Source organism: Pteronotus mesoamericanus, unplaced genomic scaffold, assembly GCF_021234165.1.
Source record: "Pteronotus mesoamericanus isolate MK-2021 breed Mesoamerican mustached bat unplaced genomic scaffold, CSHL_Meso_final contig_202, whole genome shotgun sequence".
NCBI lineage: Eukaryota > Metazoa > Chordata > Mammalia > Chiroptera > Mormoopidae > Pteronotus > Pteronotus mesoamericanus.
Window position 1 is genome coordinate 3,617,035 of NW_026555086.1, and position 21,130 is coordinate 3,638,164.

General features: G+C 55.7%; 1 protein-coding gene across 1 annotated transcript in view; it reads left to right on the forward strand.

The window, feature by feature from the left end:
* Positions 1–6,255, forward strand: part of TENT4B (terminal nucleotidyltransferase 4B) — a 34,197-nt gene extending 27,942 nt beyond the window's left edge. Inside the window, exons 9-12 of the mRNA XM_054570319.1 lie at positions 12–115; positions 213–400; positions 2,242–2,406; positions 3,685–6,255. Of these exons, the coding sequence (XP_054426294.1) occupies positions 12–115; positions 213–400; positions 2,242–2,406; positions 3,685–3,861 (634 nt within the window). The 3' untranslated portion in view covers positions 3,862–6,255. The remainder of the gene's footprint in view (positions 1–11; positions 116–212; positions 401–2,241; positions 2,407–3,684) is intronic.
* Positions 6,256–21,130: the final 14,875 nt, after the last annotated feature.

Here is a 21,130-nt window from a genome sequence, read left to right on the forward strand (position 1 = left end):
AATGCATGCAGCATATTAGGTAGAATAATCAGAGTAACGGATGAAGTTGCCACGTACCGAGACTGGATATCAAAACAGTGGGGCCTGCAGAACAGGCCCGAGCCCTCGTGCAACGGTAAGTCTCCCGTTCATCGATCGACTATTCGAGGCTTTTCTGAATTGTGTGTGTTTAATGGGAAGAAACGTTTTCCAATCTTTTGCCACTCTTTCAGGAAATGGTGTTACCTTGATAGTAGATTCTCAGCAGTTAGATAAATGTAATAATAATCTGTCTGAAGAAAATGAAGCCCTTGGAAAATGTAGAAGTAAAACTTCGGAATCTGTTAGTAAACACTCTTCAAACTCTTCATCAGGTCCAGTGTCTTCGTCTTCGGCCACACAGTCCAGCTCTAGTGACGTCGTAAGTATGAAGACAAGGCGTTTCTAAACCTAGGCACCCAGACGCCTGTTGTTGGGGTAGCTGTCTAGGGGGCGACAGCGGACTCGTTTTCTGACTTGTCACTGAGGATCTTGATAATGCAAACACCTGTCCTGCTGCTCAGCATCGTAGTCATGTTTCCAAGCATGTAGCAAGAGTGAACGACTGGTAGCGAACCTCCGCCCACGCCAGCCCTGGGTCCACCACGCATGCCGTGCTCGCCCATCACGTACAGGCCAGCCACCCCGTCCGTCTGTCCACTCTTCCCTGACACACGTGTCCGTGAGCATCGCACGCGCCCCTGCACCTCCCCGGGGAGCCGTGGTGTGCTCCCCGCTGAGCAGGGCCCACTTTGGGTCTCGGTTTTGCTTTTGATACAAAATTGGCGCACAAGGAAATTTTAATTCTATGTCCACTAAATTTTCACACACACACACACACACACACACACACACACACACACGTATATAACAAACCCTACCACGACGAGAGGCTGCTCGCAGCACCCAGAGAGGCGGTCCCCTACCCACCCTCCGCGTGGTGCTGTCAGGGTGGCCTCGCACCGCAGGTCGCTTTGCCCCTTCCAGAATTTAAGTAAGTGGAACCATTGTGCACATACTTTTTTATGTAAAGCTTCTTCCACTCAGTAGTGATTTTGAGCTTCTTGGCTTAGCTTTTTCAAACTGAGATATAGTTCTCACAGTTGACCATTTTAGAAATGTGTAATTCGTTGGTTTCCAGTATATTCACAAGGTTGTGCGGACGTCACCTAATTCCAGGCGTTGCATCACCCCGAAAAGCAGCCTGTTGGCGGTCCCGACAGCCTCCCATCCCGTCCCCGCCCCGCCCCGGGCCGCCGCATGGGTCTGCCCGTGTCCTGTTCTGGCCGCATCTGGTTTCGGTTACTCCCTCGCGCTTTTTCCTGCCAGGGTTAATTTTGAGTTTACTTAATTGAGATCTAAAGTGGGCTTACCCATTATTTGAATTTTGACTTTGTGAGGAATGCGACATAAAAAGTAATCTAAATAGAGAAGGGACAGATTTGGATTGTCAACAAGGACCTGTGTCCCAGTGGCGTCATGAAGCCTCCTGAAGCCTCAGGTGCAGAACTGGCCAGGGTGCCTCTTTGCTTCGGGAGCAGAGCTGTGGAGGACAGGGTGCCAAGCTAGACATTCCAGACACGGGCGTCCACAGAGCCAGCCTGGGGACAGTGCGCTGGGGACAGAGCGTGTGACCCTGAAGTGCTGGGTGGGGTTGGGACTCAGGGTGGACCTGACGACAGAGCAGCAAGGTCACTGCCCCAGCAGCCCACAGCCAGCCAGGCTCAGCCTTGGTCTCTGGGGAGTCCGCGCCCACGGGTGCCGATGTGGAGGGCTCCCTGTGGCATTGGCCGTCACGGAGACCCAGGGATGGAGCCCCTCCAACCAGCCATTTTGTTTTTGATTGAAGAGACACTGACTTGGGTGCTGGCACCTCGTTCCCCCTCACAGCCCAGCTCCTTGCCCCGCACTGCGGTCGTTTGCTGTAAATAAAGATGCACGTGACTCGCGCAGCTCGTGCCTCCGGGCACCTCCCAGGTGACCGACCAGGTGGGGCGGGTGGAGGGTTAACAACGCACAGAGCCCTCTGCTAGAACAGGCCGTTTTCAGTGTTTGGAGGAAAACTTGGGCCGTTTGGTAAATTCCTCCGCGTGCCTCCCGAAAGAAACGCCCAAATGTTTGCCTCGGGCCCGGGGAGTGCGCTGCTGAAATTGTCATCCTGTCTTAATGTTCAAAGTCTGCATTATTAATGCATCACCTTGTAACTCACGTGACTCGTGTTAGGACTCCGACGCGACGCCATGCAAAACCCCGAAACAGCTGCTGTGCCGGCCGTCCCCCGGGAACCGCGTGGGGTCGCAGGAGGCGCCTGTGGGCACCTTGCAGGCAGGAGGGAAAGCGCAGAGCGCCCCAGCCCCAAGTGCGCCGGGCAGTGCCAGCAAGTCGCAGGTGCGTGCAGTGTTCTGTGCCAGGTATTTCCAGTCGCGTGTGTCAGGCGCCCGTCACAGGTTCGAAGAAAACCCCAGGATAAGAACAACCCCAGTTTGTTGTGAGAGGTTCCGAGCACAGCAGGGCTGCTCATCTCGGGGCGTCCTCGGGTCTTTGTGGGCTAGGGCTGTAGCAGAGACCTCTGTGGAAGTCCGGGCCCGGGCCTCGTAGGGTGTCTCAGCCTGCCACTCCTAGTCCAGATTCAGCGTTAGAAAGTCACATCAGGTTGCACAGGGTTTCACTGTCCTTGGAGTAAAGGCAAGTGCAGCTTTCTGCACGATTTCACAGCCATATTGTGCACGTCTGGGAATAGTTTGCTCTTACGCAGGGTCCAGCACAAATAACGCCCCATTTTTATTACAAAATCGTAAGCATGTGACTGTAACATAACAATATCACACTCAAGCACACCATATGATATTATAGGTGAAATGTTCCCATTAAAACTATAAATTAGTACACCCATATTATTACCCTGCCAACCACGCTCCAGCAGGCGTTACTTCTGCCGGACCCTGCATTTTTATATTCAATACCAAGTTGCCTAAGTTGCAATGATCGGGCAATGGCCACCTGTGTACACTTGCTTAGCATCTCAATCAGTTAAAAAAGGCCCCAGCAAGCTGCTAAGTACTTTTGTTGCCTAAAATTCTATCGCGAGTAATGAATCAGAATGAGAGGAAGAAGCTGCATCCTCCTGGGCTCCGACCTCTGGCCCTCGGACCCGCTCTGACCACAGTGGGACAGGGGCGGCAGTTGGCAGCAGGGAGCAGCTGCCGTGTCAGCCCCCTTGTGCCTTTGGTGTGCCCTGCGGCGTCCACTCTACCTTTGCAGCCTTAGTCAGGAGCACCAAAGGCTCCTCCGGAAGTGGCAGCTCACGTGACGGGGGGATGGCGGGAAGGGGCAGCCAGCCGTCGTGCCAGGGACCTGGCAACGCGGCTGCGTGTCTGAGAGCCGCGGCGCCGGTTAGCACGCAGTGCGCGGGCTGTAGGCTCCCTGAGAAAAGTCTCACGTCCCGTCTAATCCATTGCGAAGGCCGGGCAGTGCTCTGGATTCCTCAGTGTCCCCAGTGAGAAGTGGCGTGTTTCGGAGCGCCAGCCTGTCAGCCCTGGGTGTGTCGTCTCCTGCCTGCCTCGTAGGCCTGCGTGGCCCTGGTTTCAAGAGGTCCCGGTGGTAGGTGTCAGCGGGTGCCGGGGTGCGACGCAGCGCTGACGTCTTTGTGCCGCTTCCTCTCCGCAGCACGGACCAGCCCGGCTCTTCCGCTCCTCCAGCAGAGGCTTCCAAGGCACAGCTCCAACAAGCCACGGCGCCTCGGTGACAGACAGGCAGCCCCCGGGCCGATCAAACAACCAGTATTTCCACGGCAAAAAGAGGAGGCACAGGAGGGACGCGCCCCTCTCAGACCTTTGCAGATAGTCAGCGTGGTGTGGCGGACCGTCCTCTGTCTAGAGACCTCACACCCAGGACAGCTGCCTGGGGACTCCTGGGGCACGTCCGAGCCTGGCGTGTCCACGTGTTGATTTAGCGGTTTTTCCCAGCTCGCCACTGAATGGATCATGAAGACTGACGGCTGCAAACACAAAACACAAAGAGAAAGGGGGGAAAAAGGCTGCTCATTCGATAAGTCAAATGCTACAACAGGGTCATTTTAAGATTTAAATCTTGAATGTAAATGAAATATATTTCTCATTGGCTTTATGCAGAGGTAGCGGGAATAGGAGTCAGTGTGGGGTGGGGGGAGCGGAGGAAAGCGGAACCTCGGAGGGCCGGGGAGGGAGGAAGGCGGGGATCCGTAGGAAGCCCGGCTTCCAGAGGGGGAGTTGACCTGTGCATGTTTTTTAAAAAATATTTTTGCATATATTTACCATTTTATTGTGTGTATATATAGATGGCCATATAGGAAACTGATATTTGTAATAGTGGATTTGTTAATACTTTTTACATAACATTACTGTTTAAATTGTAAACAGATTTCTCTCAGGATTAGTTTGCAAAATAATCTGATTTGTCATCTTAACATCCACATGTAGGGAAGTCATTAGTTCTCTTACTCGATTTGTTTCCCTTGGCAATGAAATGACCTAATAGGACCCTCGTGACCTGCTGCTGTGAGAAAGCGTCCTCTCTCAAGAAAAGGTTTACGGTGGCAAATGACGTTCATTTTATTTTGTACAAACAAATATATATATATATCTGTACTATGTACTTTTGTGTGAGCACTGAAAAACCTCTCGTCATCTCTCAAAATTAACTTGCAACCGTTTTCTATAGTGCTGTCGTCTTGACTTCGTGTTTGTTTCCTTTGCAGTCTTTTTTTAATTTAATTTTACTTTTTTATTTTTTTAAATCTCTGACAGGGAGGGCAAGGCCGCTGGGCCTGGTCCCGCCCCCTGCGGCGAGCCCGGGCCGCGCGGACCTTGCACGCGCGCACCTTCGGCCCCGTGCGCTGTGTGTGCTTGCGTCTCTCCTCTCTTTTCTAAAACTCATGCTGAACAACTGTGGGAGAGAATACCTGTAAACAGCTTTAATTAAATCATACTTAAAAAAGACTATTTTCTTATACTCCACGTTATGCTTTTGGTATTGTTGATCTTTCACAATGAAACGGTCTTTGATAATGGGTCTATTTTGTATTGCCTTATTAAGACCAAATACTTCTTGTCATCCCATTCTTCATCCTCTCCTGCCATGGAATTGTTACCTTCAATTAAACTTTTTTAAACATCGGCTTGTTTCAATCATACTGTAAATTTTGGTTGTGGTCAGCTTTGAGTGCAAACGAGGTGTATATTTCTGTCTGTCGTTCGTCACATGTTGAGTTTGCAACTCGGGGATATTTCTATGATTGAATGTACGTGGCGTCTCTGAAAATGCTTTCTGTAGGTGAAAGCTTTTATGTTTAGCATCGGTGTGTGTGGCTCTGTTGATTGCAGCCATTTCTGAGATGAGATTCTTTTATATATGTATACACATAAAGTACTGTTGGCTTTTAGGAATTTCTTTTATATACATTTATGAAATACTAAAGACCAATCAGACCATTAGTGGACACTTAGTGCAACTTTTTATAAAGAAAATAATGCTAAAATAAGACCAAAACCAATGTCATCACTGAAAATCAGCAATTCTCAGTATGTTCGCATCTTAATTCACAACTGAAAACTGTTCCAGAACTGGAGACTCATGATACCTGTGTGAACCGTGAGAGATTTTAAATGTGATGTTACTTTGACAATGTTTTAAATCTTAAGAGTCACATTTTATCCTGATCAGAATTTTTATCAAGGTGTGTCGAGCTTTCGTTTTTTGAAACTAGTTTGTCATAACATTGTGTGCATAATCACAGTATTTATTTTCTAGGACTATTGTGAATGTGTAGACTTATGTTTACTGCTAAGGGAACAATTATTTATAAAATAAAATTAAATTCAGTATTAGCTGCCTACTTCAGACACTTAATACTTGCAGAGATCCATGTTACATTTTACCACACTGACTTTTTTTTTAAACAAACCGCCCTCATTGTTGAAAGTGAATGGACTCTTAGGGTGCAGATATTAGTGTTCAATAAGCATGTGATTTTATTAAAAGTGGTGGTAGCGGGAAGATAATCTTGATTCCATTGGGAATCTTAGGTTTTCGTAAATTTATTGGGAAAATAGTTTTTCCTGTACTGCTGAAGTTTCTTTTTGGTAAACAGTATCTTTCTAAAAAGAAAAAGCATGAAGGAGGAATTGAGGTGTGTACATTTCCTCAAATGACCAGCATTGTATACTCGTGAATACTGTGTATCTTGCAATGAACAGTGCAGAAGCCGTTCATTTTTCAAACTGAAGTAAAATACTTTGAAGAACTTCGAGTTTGCTTGCTCATTTGTTTTGTACATGTGCTCCCTGTTCTGACTCTGGTCCTGCTGCTTTGTTGAGTGCGGTACTTGAACGATGCGGTGAACCTGTCAGAAACACGTCACTTAAAAATTCCAGCCCATCTACTGTATCGTGACTCATACTCTTCCTTCGCCGGTACCTCTGGGTTGGGGGTTGCCACATTCTGCCGCACCATGGGGGGACTCTGGCGGTCGGGTGTGTGCCCGGTTGGCATCAGTGCTCCTTAAAAAGTCGTAATAAACATCTAAATACTGCTCGTAGAGGTGCTGATGACTCAGAGGGTTGCCGCCACGAAACCTGAGCAGTTCTGTGTCGATGACAAAGGTAAATGCCCTTTTCCCTCCAGTTCTGAGGTGTCTGCCCAGGTGCCTGGTTTTCAGCGTCTGCGTCCTGCTTGGAGAGGTTGCCCGTGGCCGGCGGACCTCGCTGTGGCCGGTGGGCACCGGCTGGTTTCACATGTAGGCGCCCTCCCATCTTCAGGGCTGATACCTCTGTGAGCATGTGCCACCTGGACTTGCCTCTGGCACGTCCTGGTCAAACATGGCTTGTCTGTTTCGGCTCAGATGTTCTGTCTTTTCCTTTAGAGCCTCCTCCCTACCTGTGTGGTCTTCCACACATCACTTCCACGTGATGGTAAGTGTGAGTTGTGTTTGCTGTAACCTGCGGATGAGGGTTGGGGGTTTTAGGAACCAAAGGCGGGTCAGGACAGGCTGACCACTGCCGGCCACTGTGCCCTGTGCTGTTGTGACCTGCTCCTTGCAAAGCCTGACCCAGTGATGGGTGCAGTTACCCAGGTGGCCCTGTAAAAATCCCTAGAAATCACCACAGTAGGGTCATCATGATAAGTTTTACTGATATTTTTATTAGTTATGACTATAGTGTCTCAATTTTAGTATTACACAGTTTTGTCAGTTCCTTCCATTATAACACGCTGTTGATTTCTCAATGTTAGTCACTAATTAGGAATGTTGACAGGAAAATTGAGTGCTTCTGAATTAACTTTTCAGAAATTAAATGCTAAAATATCAATGACATGGCCCGTTGAGCTGTGAGAAAGACCGAAACGTGAGGCTGAGTCATTGGAAGCGTGCGTTCTTACCAATTGGTTCCTGCTGTCCTAGCTCATTAAACTGCATTAGTGGGAAGCAACGTTCTCATGAAGTATTTCGTGAGCAGAGCATTCTCTTAAGTGGCTCTGTTAAACTTAATTGAGCAGAAAAATTATATTTCACAGTTACTTTTTATCCTAATTGTCATTAGTGACATCGTTCCTCCAGCGAATGTTTAGAGAATATGTCGCGTGGAAATGGGGACAGGGATCTGCGGTTACTTGGATGTGTCTCCACAGCTTCTGAACCTCAAGACCAGTTCATGCCGCGTTGTCCAAACACTTACGGGCAGGATCAACGTTAACACTGAACAAACGTCCGTGTGCTGCTTGGCATGCAGCGTGACCGAGGAACGAGCCAGGACTCGCTGCAGAAGCGTCCGCCTGCCTCGCACGCTTGACGTGCCCCGGGGCCTTGTCCCCGACTCTTCTCAGGAACCGTGTTGACTTGACACCTGAGACAACTTTTCATCAGAGATAATGAGCCGCGTAAATCGAATGTTAACAAAATTATTAACCAGAAGAATTTCTTGGAAACTACTGACCTATTTGATATCCAGAATTAAATATTTACTTAAGGACAGTTTTTAGTTAATAAGCTGCTGATGTTTGTTTTATGTCAGGGGTGGTTTTGTGTGTGTGTGTGTGTGTGTGTGTGTTTTAAGTCTTTGGCCTTTGCACTTTCTACTCAAGTACGAGCATTAACGTTGAACCTAGTCTGTCGTCTGCCCACACACAGCCAGCGCTGCAGAAGGAGCTGGGCCCCCTCTGGTTACTGCAGGCGCGAGGTACCTGCTGGGTTTTCTGGGAGAGACAGGCGCCGTGTCCACAGCAACAGGTGATGGCAAGGCAGTCAGGTGTTCTCTTAATTTGTGTGTTTTAGCTAGTGTTTATTGGTATTTATATATGATCTTTATTTTAACCTAAGTCCTTGTGGTTCCCAGCGACGTGGCTACTTTTCCCGGCAGCAGCTTCGCATGGTCTGGAGGGACTTGCTGGGAGACTTGTTTTATCTTAAGGTGCTACAGTAATGAGGTTCTGAAGTAGAACAAACTGGCCGTTCCCTGCTCGGAGGGGGCCGGGGGGAGGCCCTGAGGCCAGTGACCGTGAAGGTTCCCTGGGCCCTGCTTGCCTCCTGGGGGTGACGAGTCAGCCGTCCCTCCTAGAGCGAGATGACTGGTTGGCAGCCACAGGCACCAAGTTTAAACCTCCCTTCTCCTTTCGCCCCGGGTTCTGTGCGGGTCATAGCCGTTTCCTAAATCATGTTATTATTACTTTTGGTTACAAGTCACTACCGGTCTCTGTCCCTAAACTTAATCTCAAAAACTTAAGATCCCCTCCGGTTTTTAGATATATTGAAATTTTCAGGAGTCACTTTTTAAAAACGAGCCTTTTCAAAGTCCTGGAGCCCTAAAATCTGAAGACCTGTTAGGGGATGTATCAGCGTCCATGCTGTGCCCACCACCGACAGCGCCAACCCGGGTGGCCCGCTTGCGGTGGACCCAGGAAGGCGGCCGGCGGGGGGGGCAGCCCACGCAGTTCTGGGCGTGAGACCTTAGAAGCGCGCTTGTCAGTAGGTGCGTCGGTGTAGAAGTTGGGTGAACCTGTGTTTACTTTCAATAACTGTTTTATTTATTTCCCCTGATCAGCAGTGCCTTCTGTGTTAAGAAGTGTGGACTCCTGGGACGTGCTGGAGGCCTGAATCATCCTGAAAGCTTTCCGGTCTTCTCTAGTTACTGCTGTAGAGGCACTAAGGAAGTTACCAGGAAAAAAAAAGAGATTTGATACAGATGGTTTAGGACATTGCGACACCTCCGAGGTCCTGTCACTGGGCACCAGTTATCAATACTGTGAACGAATGGCACCCCTGGAAGTTTGGGGTTATTTTTTTAAGCTAATGTGTTCTTCAAAATTGACAACGATGTCAATTTTTTGCCTTGAAAATTTTATAAATTGCATTTCTACGCACAGCTGTGCCCCAGCGCTCACCACTGGGTTTATTGTTCCTAATCTGCATTTCAATAAAGGCTTTGTGCTTCCATTTGTCTTCCAAACCTCTGGTATGAGCCTTTATGTGAAACCTGAGTGGCTACTTTTACTTAATGTATCTTGTAATTCGGAAGACAGGCCCAGTTAGACAAAGCTTTTCTCCCACGGAGAAGGCATTCCTGTGGTTTTCGTCCTTGTTCCTGCCAGCGGGGGCATGGGTGGGGCCTTCAGGTGCTCTGTCTGTCTCCTGCCCCCAGGTCCTGGTCACGGGAATCCCTCAGTCTCACCGCAAGACTGGAAATTAATTCCCTGGAATTGTTGTTGGCAAATGCCAGCCCAGCTTTATCCTTTGCTTTAGTGAAGCAAGGGGTTGTGCTTGCACTGAGAAATGGGGATGCTTCGCTACACAGACCGTTAGAGTGACGAAAATGTTTGCTTCTCCAAAGAACAGAGGAAGCAGGATCCGTAGGCAAGTGCAGCCAAACCGCTTTCTGGAGTTCTGCCCCCTCGGGGAGCGGAGCTGGCAGTCCCGTGGCTGGACCGAGGGCGTGGGAAGCCGCAGGCGTGGCGAGCGAATCCCGGGTGGTCCACGCGGTGGACTCCACAGGATCCCAGGCCGACGGAGAGGGGAGAGCAGTCAGACTCGAGATCACAGCCGCTCCAGCCTGCTTGCTGTGTACACATTTACTGGCAACTGTCTCTTTAAGAGAATATAATGTTAAGTAAGTTTCTTAAATGATAAATTACAGATTGAGCAATATACAGGCGATTTTGTCCATCTCTCCAGACAGTGGGTTTACTGAATTTCTCAACCAACAGCGACTGTGTGTTCCACTGTGAAGGCCGTGAGTGGCCGGGGAGTACCTGACAGAAAGGGTCCCGGCTCCCTTCGCCTTCTCGTACCCCTGACCCCCTAAAGCTGGTTGCTTTACTATTTTGGGATGTATCCTAGATTTTTTAAAAAAACATTTACAGCCCTGGCTGGGTCACTCAGTTGGTTAGAGCAATGTCCTGATACGCCAAGGTTGCGGGTTCAGTCCCCAGTAAGGGCACGGACAAGGCTATGCAAGAATCATCCAATGAATGCTTAAACAGTGGACCAACAAATCAGTGTTTCTATCTCCTCTCTCGCTCTCTTTTTCCCTTTCTCTCTTTAAAATCAATAAAAAAAACTGACATATACAGACATGTCTGCACATGCATACTTTTAGGGGGTCTTCTCTGCTTTTACACAGGGGCACCACAGCCAGGTTCTGCAGCTCCCCACTATGTAGAGAAAGCTTCCCCTGCTGTCAGCACACAGGTGCGCCCCTTTTTACGGTGCAGACGTTTGCTTGCAAGTACCTGTTGAACGTGTCCAGTGCCCACAGGAAATGTGTGGCACATGCCAGCTCACCCTAAATACGCACTTCATAGAGTATTGCTGTTCGATGGCACTGTTCTTCCCAACTGAGTTTATTGTTAAGAATTCTCTCGGTTTCATCTTGTGTGAAACGAATGTTTGCAAGTCGCTTCGAGGAGTCTTGTCTTTGGACACACGTGCTGGGATTGAAACACCGCCCAGGTGACGTGGCCACCTGCAACCTGCCGCTCCGGGCCCCCTGTTGGCCCTGTTCAGGAAATGCGGCCCTGGGCAAAATGGAGGGAATCTGCCGCGCTGGCCATTCCCCACCCCCCACCGCCTCAGACGGGATCTCTCCATCGTGAGGCCCTTCCATGACGGCAGGAACACACTCTCAAAATAAGTTCCCTGTCTTGAAGTAGGACGGGTCGCCCCTTGATCAGAGAGGGAACGCTGGCAGGAAAAACATCCAGGATGCGGCACTGGGCGTGGGAGGACGCAGGCTGCCTTGGGTTTTGCTGGGAAAATCCACCTGGAAGTGTTTCGGGGGAAAGGGGGCGACAGGCAGCGGGGAGGTTCAGACGGTCCTCTCCCTCTTCCTGGGCGGCCCCTGGCTGTCCTCCTTACGGGAGAGCGTTTCTTTGAAATGACTTTCAGGCTCATTACGTGCTCTTAGCATTTCCTCCATGACTTCTATTCACTACTGTCCGGTGGAGTCTGTTGTGAGGGGTCTTGTACCGACCAGGAGAGCTGAAGGATGCAACAACTTGTATTTAAGTCGGGACCGTTCCTCACCTTTTAAGTAAAACGCTGTATACTTGCTTATCTTAAAAACAAAACAAAACAAAACACTAAAAACTAAAACCCCAGACAAACGAACCTGTCGGATAATCCATTTGGGAAATAATGCTAATTTGTGTGCATATGTGTATGGCTCCGAAGCAAGTAATAACTCCTATTTGAAAACCTGGGATTAAAACGTTGAAGAGAAACCCATTTGAGATTTAAAAGCGTCGCTGTGCCAGCGTTAAAGTGAAAGGGAAGGAGAGGGTTGGCCTGTTTACTGGGCGTGCCAATTTTCGAAGGAGCTACTGGCCACTCAGGTCGCAAGCCGTTTTTGTGCTTAAACCGCTCGGCAGGTGTCTTCACCCACGCGGCTTTGCACACGTACTCGAGGTCGTTGTGCAGTGGGTTCCGTCACGCACCTTTATTTTTTTTAATCCAAGAAAACGATTTCACATAAGCAGGCAAGACATCTCCCCGGGAAGAGGAAGCTGAGGGGACATGCACCAACCTGTGGACACAGGCTCGTGCGAGGCAGCCGGGCCGGGCGTGGGAGTGGCAGGGGGCCAGAGGGGCACTAGGCCCTGCCAGGACGGCGTCAAGAAGGTGGGTGGGGGCGGGGGGGCAGCAGCTCTGTCGTCGTTTAAAGCCAAACGGTTCTAAAACTTTGCCTCCCGCCCCCTCCATCTTTTCCCTCCCTCCCCCCCCTGAGGCTGCCCCTTCCAACTTTTGGGGGCCGGGGGCGGGGGGTGGGTGGCGTGTTGAACTCCACGTCTCTGAATAACACACCTCTGATGACGCGTTTTGATTTTTAGTTCTTAGAGCCGTGTTCACCTCTCACACCCTGAACTCTGACTTTCTTTAACAGCAGTATTTATTTACATTTTGCTGTGACTCTGTGGACGCTGTGCTTAGCGACTGAGCTGTAGAATAAAACGACTCCTTTTTCTGCCCTTTTTGTTTTCCTGGAGTGTGTTGTTCTTAGTTACCCAGGCGCCTGATTCAGTCGCCCTCACCTCCGCCAAGGCTCAGGTGCAGCAGGCGTTCGCAGGGCCCTCCGGCTTTCGGAAGCCCCCCCCCCCGGCCCCCTGCCCCGCCCCCTGCCCCGCCCCCCTGCCCCGCCGCCCCCCGCGCAGAGCGCTGGCCCGCTGCGCCCGGCACCCCCACGCCTCCCGGGCTCGCTCCCTCGCCACCTGGAGATTCCCTCCACGTGTCCCGCGTTCGCCTTGTTTTTGTGTTTTCGCGAAGCGCTCTCTTCCCATCCGTGCGTGGCCCCCGGGAGCCTCCGGGGAAAGGGGCCCCGGGGTGACCCCCTGACGATGTCTTCGTTCCTCATTCGTGCTCCGTGGATAGTTCAGCAGGACGCGGAAGTCCCGGCTGGAAGCCATCTTTCCTTCGGCGTTGGAAAGCGTTGCCTCATGACGCCCAGTGCTGTGAGAAAAGCCCGTTTTAGTCCCTTTCCCCCCACTCTCTTTTAACTTTTAGGGTCTCCTCTTTGGTTCCCAAGGTTCTGAAATTGCACTGGTATGGAAAGTAGCTGGGTCTCTTTTCACCTGTTGGCCTGGACGTGTGTCGGCTTGAACCCTTTCGACCTGGCACTGTGTGCCCTTCATTCCCGGGAAAACGTAAATTCTCGTTTTCGCTTTCCTCCCCTGGGTCCTCAGGAGCGCCGCAGTTATTCGGAGATCGGGTCTCCCCTCTCTTCGTCCTTGTTTTCCATCTCCGACTTTTTATTTAACTTTACCTTCCAACCCCTCTGTCGAGTTTCCGTTCCTGAGGTTTCTGTCCTCAGGTGTTCCTTGTTTTTTTTTCAAAAAGCATTCTGTTTGGCCTCACGGTTGCCATGTGTTTTTGACTCTGCGAAGATACAAAAGGCAGCCGTCGTCTGCCTGCGTGTCTCTGTGAACTGGTTCTCTTGTCTGGGCCCCCTGTGGGGTGGGGGAGGCTTCCCCGAGCCCCCGTGCGGCCCGCGTGCCGGCACACGTGCCAGAACGGGGCCTGACCAGCCCATGGGACGCCCGGCGTAGGAGGCAGCTGGGGGTGTTCAGGCTGGACGGCCGTGAGGAGAGGATCTCCGGGGCCTGGCTCGTGTGTCGCCCAGAGGGGACTCGCCCAGCCTGGGGTAAGGCCACGGGGCCAGCATCGCGGGAGCGAGCTGCGTGGGGAAGGGGGTGGCGCGGCAGCGGGTAGCTCTGTGCTTCCAGGATAAACCTGACTCTTAAATCTCTCTCCGTCCTGGCAGCGGGGCTTGGTGCGGCCCGATCCGGAGCCCGGGTCTGTTAGCTTTCCCAGACAGAACCCTGCAGACGTCTGCTTGGGTGGGGAGGGACAGTCCCTCGACCCGGGGAGGAGGTGGTGGGGGGTGAGGGAGTCTGGCGCCCTGAGCTGCGCCGTGGATTCGAACCAACCTTCCTGAATTGTGTGCCACCCCGCTTCCCGGGCCGCCTGGCCTGGCGTGTCTCCTCTCCGAGCCTTCGGGGCTGATCCAGCACAGCGGGCGCCAATCCTGATTTCCCGACTGCCCGTTCAGGATTCAGTTGTCCTCTGTCTGCCGAGCTGTGCCGCCAAAACACCTGCTTTCTACCTTCCAAATTCACAGCTCTGACCCTTTCTCTCTCTCCCTCTCTCTCTCTCTCTCTCTCTCTTTCCATTCTTATGGGCCTTCAAAACACCCATTCACAGCCACTTCCGTGGGGATAAGGAGGCAGCAAGGCCAGACGGCAGATTTGATCCAGCACCCCTTCTGGTCAGTTGTCTAACATCAAGTCGGGGGGCCAGAAAGGGGGGAGGCGAGAGCCTCGTTCGGGCAGCGAGTGCTGCCCCTCCCCTGGCAGCGGGCTCTGTCCTCGTGGGGCACATGTTCTCTGGGGTCTTTCACCACGGTGTGTCACTAAAATGACAAACACTAGATGTGGACATTTGGAGAGAGACCTTCAGCGTGGATTGGATTTCCTCTGCAGACGAAATATTTCCGTGTGTGTTTTGATTGCGAACAGAAAGCTCTTTAACCCGTGGGTGGTTGGTGGCTGTGTTAGTCCGGGGCAAGGTGGTAGCTAGGAGCTTTTCCTAAAGTGGTAGCCAGGCTGTCCAGCAGGTGGAAGTGCTGTCCCGGCCCTTGCTATGTCCCCCAGTGGACCCTTCCCAAGATCAGGGTATCTGGGAGGGGCTCCAACCCAGCCTGGGAGGCAGTATCTCAGCCTCACTGCCCAGGCTGCCGGAGGCCCCACGGCGCCGTGCCACCTGGGAGCCAGGCCCGACCTGCTGAGCCGGAGACCCAGGGCGGGGCCACGCCATGCCACGTGTGTTTTCACGGGGCAGTTCCAGCGTTGGCTCCAGCTGGAGGCTCTGAGGGCTGAGCGGGCTGGCGAGGCGACCATGCACAGCTGTCCTGGCAGCTACGCGTGCTCGTGAGGCTGGCGGGCGCTTAACTCTCCCCAGCTGATTTCCTCTCTGCTCTTAGAGAGGTGGGCACAGATTCGGGTAAAGATGACACGCGCGACAGGGTGGGACGTCACAGCATAGCGTGGCCAAGGGCCCCTGGGCCTTCTGCCTGAAGAGGGAGTGCGCCAAACACGAGCCCCAGGAGGGCCGGCCCCTGCCCAGGGGCCCCCTCTCTCCAGGGCTGACCTTGGCTGGGGCCACCGGCCTTGGGGCTGGGGCCGTCCTGGTTCCTGAGGCGAACAGGTGGGTCCTGTTGAGGGTCAGCGGGGCCTGGGGCAGGTGTTGGCGCAGATGAGGCCCAGGTGTGCCCGCCATATTGCCGACGTCTGGCACGGGGACGTCCCAGCCGCTCCCATCTTCCCCGGCGAGCCCTCAGGACGCAGCAGTGCCCTAGCCAGCAAAGTGACGCAGCTCCAGCCCAGCAGGCCATGCATCGCCCCCCCTTACCTCCCCCCCGCCACCGCCCCAGGGACTGCGGGAGCCTCCTCTCCTGCCTCCAGGAGGAGGGGGCGGATCCTCCGGCACCCTGCCGTCTGGTTCCTCAGCACAGGTCCGAAGCAGGTGGCCCCTGGGCTGGGCTCCAGCACGGTCAAGGCTGCCGCCCTCCTGGGGCCTTTTCCCTCCCGGGGCGGCTGTGGTACCCGGCTCCCGGATGCCCCCGCAGGGTTCCCAGCAGACCAGGGGTTTTCCAGGCTATCTGTCCTGGGATCGCCTGGTGCCTGTCAACCTGTGGATTCCTGGGAGTCTTTCCCATGGAGCTCTGGCCGGGGCCCCGAGGGCGGAACCTGAGAAACAGGCTTCCCAGCTGCCCTGGGGACCCCTGTCCGGGAACCCAGGCTCCCAAATGGGGGTACAGGCCCTTAGAACCAGCAGGAGGGGCGGGACACCGGAAGGTCTGTGACTTAACTGCCTTCCTGGGTCTGATGGTCCCTTTGGCCATGTCCTTTGTCCCTCCCAGTGGTGACTCAGAGGACTGCTTTCTTGCTCACCCAGCCTGCATGCCTCAGAAAGGGCATTTTTTTTTTTTTTAACTGCCTGCTCCGGGCCCCATCCTGAGTTGTGGGAAGCAGTGCGTGGGGCCTCAATGAGGTGGTGACAGCTACTTTCCTGAGCTGGCTTTGTCTTCCCAGGGCGCCAGCGCAGACCGGTGGGTAAAGGTGGACCTACAGGGGCACAGGGGGCGGGGCCTTAGCTCCCACTCCTGGAGCCCCTCTGAGCCAGGGCCTGAGTGAGACAGCAGGCTTCTGCCCAAGGCTCCCTCATCCTGGCAGGAGCGCAGTAGCCCACAGACCATGGATCCTTCTAGAAGCTGGCATTACTGGAGTAGGGGGTGGATCTGGCATAGCAACAGCTGAAAGAGTTTGCTAGAAAGTGTTTCCCTTTGGGTTGGAGTAACACCTGGCCTGTCCAAACACGTGTGTGACCTAGAAAACAGGTTGGAAAGGGTTTTATTTCCTGCTCGGGTTCCAGGGTGCCCGGCGTTGCGTCCACATGGACCTGGGCAGGCAGGCGGACACGTGCGGTGTTCATACGTTCCCACACTTGTGGTGCAATCGAGCAGGGTGGCGGCGGGCGGTGCCGGCATGGGGGACGGGGCGTCGGGGGCACCCTCCTCCCCCGCCCACCTTGCCGCCGCCCGCAGCCGGGCTGGGCTGGGCCGCGCCAGGCCGGACCCCTACCGCCAGTGGGGGGCGCCTGCGGCCGTCCCTGCCGCACAGCCGGATCCCGCCCGGGGCGGTGCGCACGGACACTGGGGCGGCGGCGGAGACACCGGTGCGAACGGGCAGTGGGGTGGCGGCGGCGAGCGGCGGGCTGCGGCGGAGACACACGGCGGGGCAGGTGAGCACGGTGGCGGGACCCTGGCGGAGGCGCGGCGCCTCGGCCCATGGAGCGCGCCCCAATGGTTGGGGAGAGGGTGGCTGGGATGCGCCCCACGGGTCCTCCGGCCTGCGTCTGCGTTGGGGCCCCACCAGGTGGAGGACTGAGCCGGCCCCTCCCTCGGCTTCCGTCTCAGGGCCGAGGGCGGCGCACTGGCCTGCGGGGACCCCAGTCCCGCCCCCTCCCCTCCTTGGTCTCTGGCTGAAACCTGTGGTGGTCTCTCAGATGCCCCCTCCCTGGCCCTCTGTTCTTCCCGCCAATCCCCGCCCCCCCCCCCCCCCGCCGCCACGGCCCATGGGGTGGGGGGAATGTGCCCAGAAGGGCCCCAGCTGGCAGGAAGGGGACCCAGTGCCACTGTCCCAACCACAAGACAGACCTGGTAGAGGGACAGGGCTCTGTGTCCCCGCCAGAGCTGGCCCCTCACGCCCTTCTGTTGGGAAGCCATGTGGCTGTCGGCGGAGCGGGGCGGGTTTGTCAGTTTCCCCGCCAGGGACAGAGGGGCGCCCTGGGAGGGCCCACACGCAGCTGACCCTGGGACCCCAGGGGTTTGAACGGCTAGGGTCCACTGACATGCGGATTCTTTTCGATAAATACACCGTCAGGCCACCGCACCCCCAGCTTTGCATCCATGTATTCGGCCAGCGGCGGGTGGGAAACGGTATTTTCCATCCCTGGATTGGGAATCCCCTCCAGCCGAGGGCTGAGCCTTGTTCTGACTGCATGTGTTGTTCAGCGCCGCTTTGCAGGAGAGACTTGAGCATCCTTAGATTCTGATATTAGGCCGGAGGGGGGGGGGGCGGGGCAGGGAGGGGCGCTCAAACCCACACCCCATGGATGCTGGAGAGTATACTGCAGTTAAGCTCTCAGAAAGTCAAAAGTTACACGTGGATTTTCCACGGTGCGGGGGAGGGTGCCCCATCACCTTCTTCCCTTGTTCAGCGGTCAAGGGCAGTCTCTAAAGTGCAAGTAGCTCAAGGGAAGAGGCCGCAGCGGGGGCGAGACTGGGGGTCTGGGGCTGGAAGCAACTCAGCCACAGCCGACAGTGAGCAGGACCCTTAGCAGTTTAAGGAGGGGCGTGTGGCTGGGACAGGGGGCGGGCGTTGGTCCCTGACTTGGGTCCCCGCTGGGGGAGCCCCAAACCTAACCTCTCGCACGAAGGCAATGGATGGTTGGGGGCGGGACGCGCGGCCCTCGCCTGGTTTCGACCTTGTGTCCCCGGAGCCAGAGGTCTGAGCCCCGGAGCCAGAGCTGGAGATGCGCCTGGGCCACACGACTGGAAGCAGGAGAGCCTTCGCGGTGGGGCCACGGGTGCCCGCGGGGCTGGACCCGCCTCAGGCGCGGGGCCCTCGTGGCCTGCGGAAGCCCGCCAGGGCGAGGTCCGGCAGCGATAGGAATGAGTGAAGGGATGACGCAGTGACCGACGGTGCCGCGGTGTTCCTGGCACGAGGCCGAGGGGACTGGGCAGGCAGGGGCTTTGGGCTCTGAGGTCTGGGGGCTCCGGGGCCCAGTCGCTGCCTCCACACGCCGGGTGGGCGCCCTCCTGGAAGAGGGGAGCTTGTCCACTGTGGACGTGGAGCCGGGGGCGCGTCGGCCCCAGAAACAGCGAGCAGCCCCCACAGGGGCTGCAACGGGATTGCGGCATGTCCCCTGTGTCGTGTGGTTCTGTGAATTAGGGTTCGATAAGAAGCCCCAGGTACAGGTAGGAAAGCCAAGGTCATCAGAGGTCTCATAGCAAGTTAGGCCTGGAGCTGGGACGGGGACCTGGCTGCCTGGCCTTCCGGTGGTTCTGGAAGAGTCCGTCTGCATATCCGCTGGGAGACCACCCCACCTCAGCAGGCAGAGTCTCACGTGGGCCCCATCAACCCCAGCTCCTGCCCCCGCCTCCCTCCGTCCTGTTCCCGCCCCATACCTGGGGGTGCTCCAGGGCTTTGCCTCTGCCCCCCACCTCGCAGACCCCCGTGCTCTGTAGCTGTGCACAGAGGGAGGGGCAATCGTGGCTCCTGTTGATGCTGGCGAGGGAGCCTGCCTGTGCCTGGGGGCGGGGGGGGGGGGCGGGGGGGGCGTGGTGGTGGAAGTCCCTGCCTTCCAGAGTCCCCTGGCCAATCAGAGAGACTGGGTGGCTGCACCTTGACCCCAGACACCTCTGCAGAGAGGCCCGTGCAGGTCCTGGTCTGTGCCTGTGCGCTGGCCCGGGAGGGAGGGGCGGGAGGAGCCTTCATTGGGGTACCTCTGGGGAGTTTGTCCATAGGTCGTTTTCTCGTTTATTCATGCTGTCTTCATTTTCAAAATGGTCTACAATTGGGAAGAAAAGGAAAACTTTATTCCTTTGCTGTTTGTTCTGGAAAAGTTTCAAGAGCAGTTCTGTTGGTTTGGAACCTGGCAGTGGGTTTGCCGGTGGGGTCCGAGGCCCGCGTCGGCCCTGAGTTTAACAGGGTGGCTCGGGGAGAGGCCCCGGATTTTGAAGCACCGCAGCACTGGTTCGCCTCGGAACCTAACAGGACGGCCTGGCCCTCGGGCACAAGAGCTGCACGTCGGCCGCCGCCACCTCTCCCTGTGCGCCGGTGGCACCTGTGACGCCAACTGTTGGAGAGCTCCCTGATGCGGGCTGGCCAGGGCCAGGGTGACGGCGGTCCCTCTCCCGAGGGGCACAGGCCAGGGGTGGCAGTGGCGAGGCTGGCAGGATCTGCAGGCCCTGAGCCTCCTGTTTGGGACCCGGAGAGAGGGGTTTCCCGGGGGGGCGTGCCTGGCCTGGGAGGGAGCTGGGGCTGGGGTGCCGGGCCCCAGGGGAGAGGATAGCCCTTCGTCCCACGGGTCCTCCCGGGGAGGCTGAGTTTGGGGCATCCGCTGACTGGCGGCGGCTCCTTGGCAGGTGCTGCTGTGTGACCCTAGTGTCCCAAGCCCTGTCTGCTCTTCGCTGAGGGCCCCACTCCCTCCCCCCAGCCCTCGCTTTTTCCGCCTCCTGGGAGCTCTTCCCTGCAGTGCGGCCCCATCGTGCGTCTCGGGGTGTGCTCGGCCCCCGCTTGGGCGGCTGACCTCGGGGGTCCCTTGAGTGGTCCCGTGGATCAGGGACGTGGCCTGGGGCCCTCTCTACTCCAGAGTTCTGTTCTGGGCCAGGCGCCTCCCTCGGCCTCGCAGACGCAGGGGCCTGGATGGCCACTTTAAGAGGGGAAAGAAAGGCTGGAGATGCTGCCCCCTCCCCGCCCTGCACGGCCTGCTCTGCCCCCGAGCTTGCTCAGAGGGGGCTGGCGGCCCAGCCCGCGTGTGCCAGGGGGCCGCGCCTCCCCTAGATGGCCGCCTGCTGAGTGAGTGGCTGTCAGCAGCCAGCCGCCAGCTGTTTGCGGAAGGCGCGCTGTTTTCAATCATTAACAAAGGTTATTATTTGTGAGGCTGTGTGTCTGGAGGACAGGAACCAGGCTCGGGGGGAACCCCTGGGCTTGAGTCCCGGCTCACCCCTTCCTGGCTGTGGGCTTTAGGTAAGGCCTCCAGCCTCTCTGCGCTCCAGCTTCTCGTGTGCAAAACGGAGACTCTAAGAGGATGTGTCTCAAAGGCCAAGGAGCAGGTCCAGGTTCAAGGAGACCAAAGGGGCGTGACAACCAACACAGTGGGTGGGCTTGGGCTGCCCCTAGCCCTTCAGGAGGGGAGCCAGGTGGGGCACCGGCCCCTCCAGGGGGCCTCCCAGCAGGGCCCCCAGCTGTAGCCTTCCCCTGGGTTTGGTGTGTGGGTAGGTGCTTCTCTCTCTCTCCTGGCCTCTGGTCCTCTGTGAAAGGGGTTATACCGCCTTCCCGGGCGATGGTCGTCGGGGGAGGGGCGGCGGGCCTGGCCTGCAGCCGGGGGTGCGGGGAGCTCTGTATGTGGCTGTGAGCACTTCCGTGCGGTGTTTGGCCTCCAGTTCCCCAGCAGCTGGGATGCAGGGTCAGTAGGTGCCCAAGAGGAGGAGGAACAGGGAAACGGCTCCAGGGGCGGCCATGGGGCAGGCAGGGGGCGGGCAGGTCCACTCACCTGACCTGTAGGCTGCCCTCTGGACCCCCATCTCTCAGCGAAGATGGTGGGAGCCACTCTCCTGGGTGGGTTCAGCGTGTGACTGACAGGGAGACAGGCTCGCAGAGGCGGTGCGACCCTCAGGCCCCGCAGCCGAGCAGCTTTGGCCTGCGCGCCAGGGCTCTGAGCCACATCCCTGCGGAGGAGGATGAGGAGGAGGAAGTCAGCTCGTTTCTTGTCTTCAACAGCTTTAATGGTGTGTGACAGAAATGATTCACA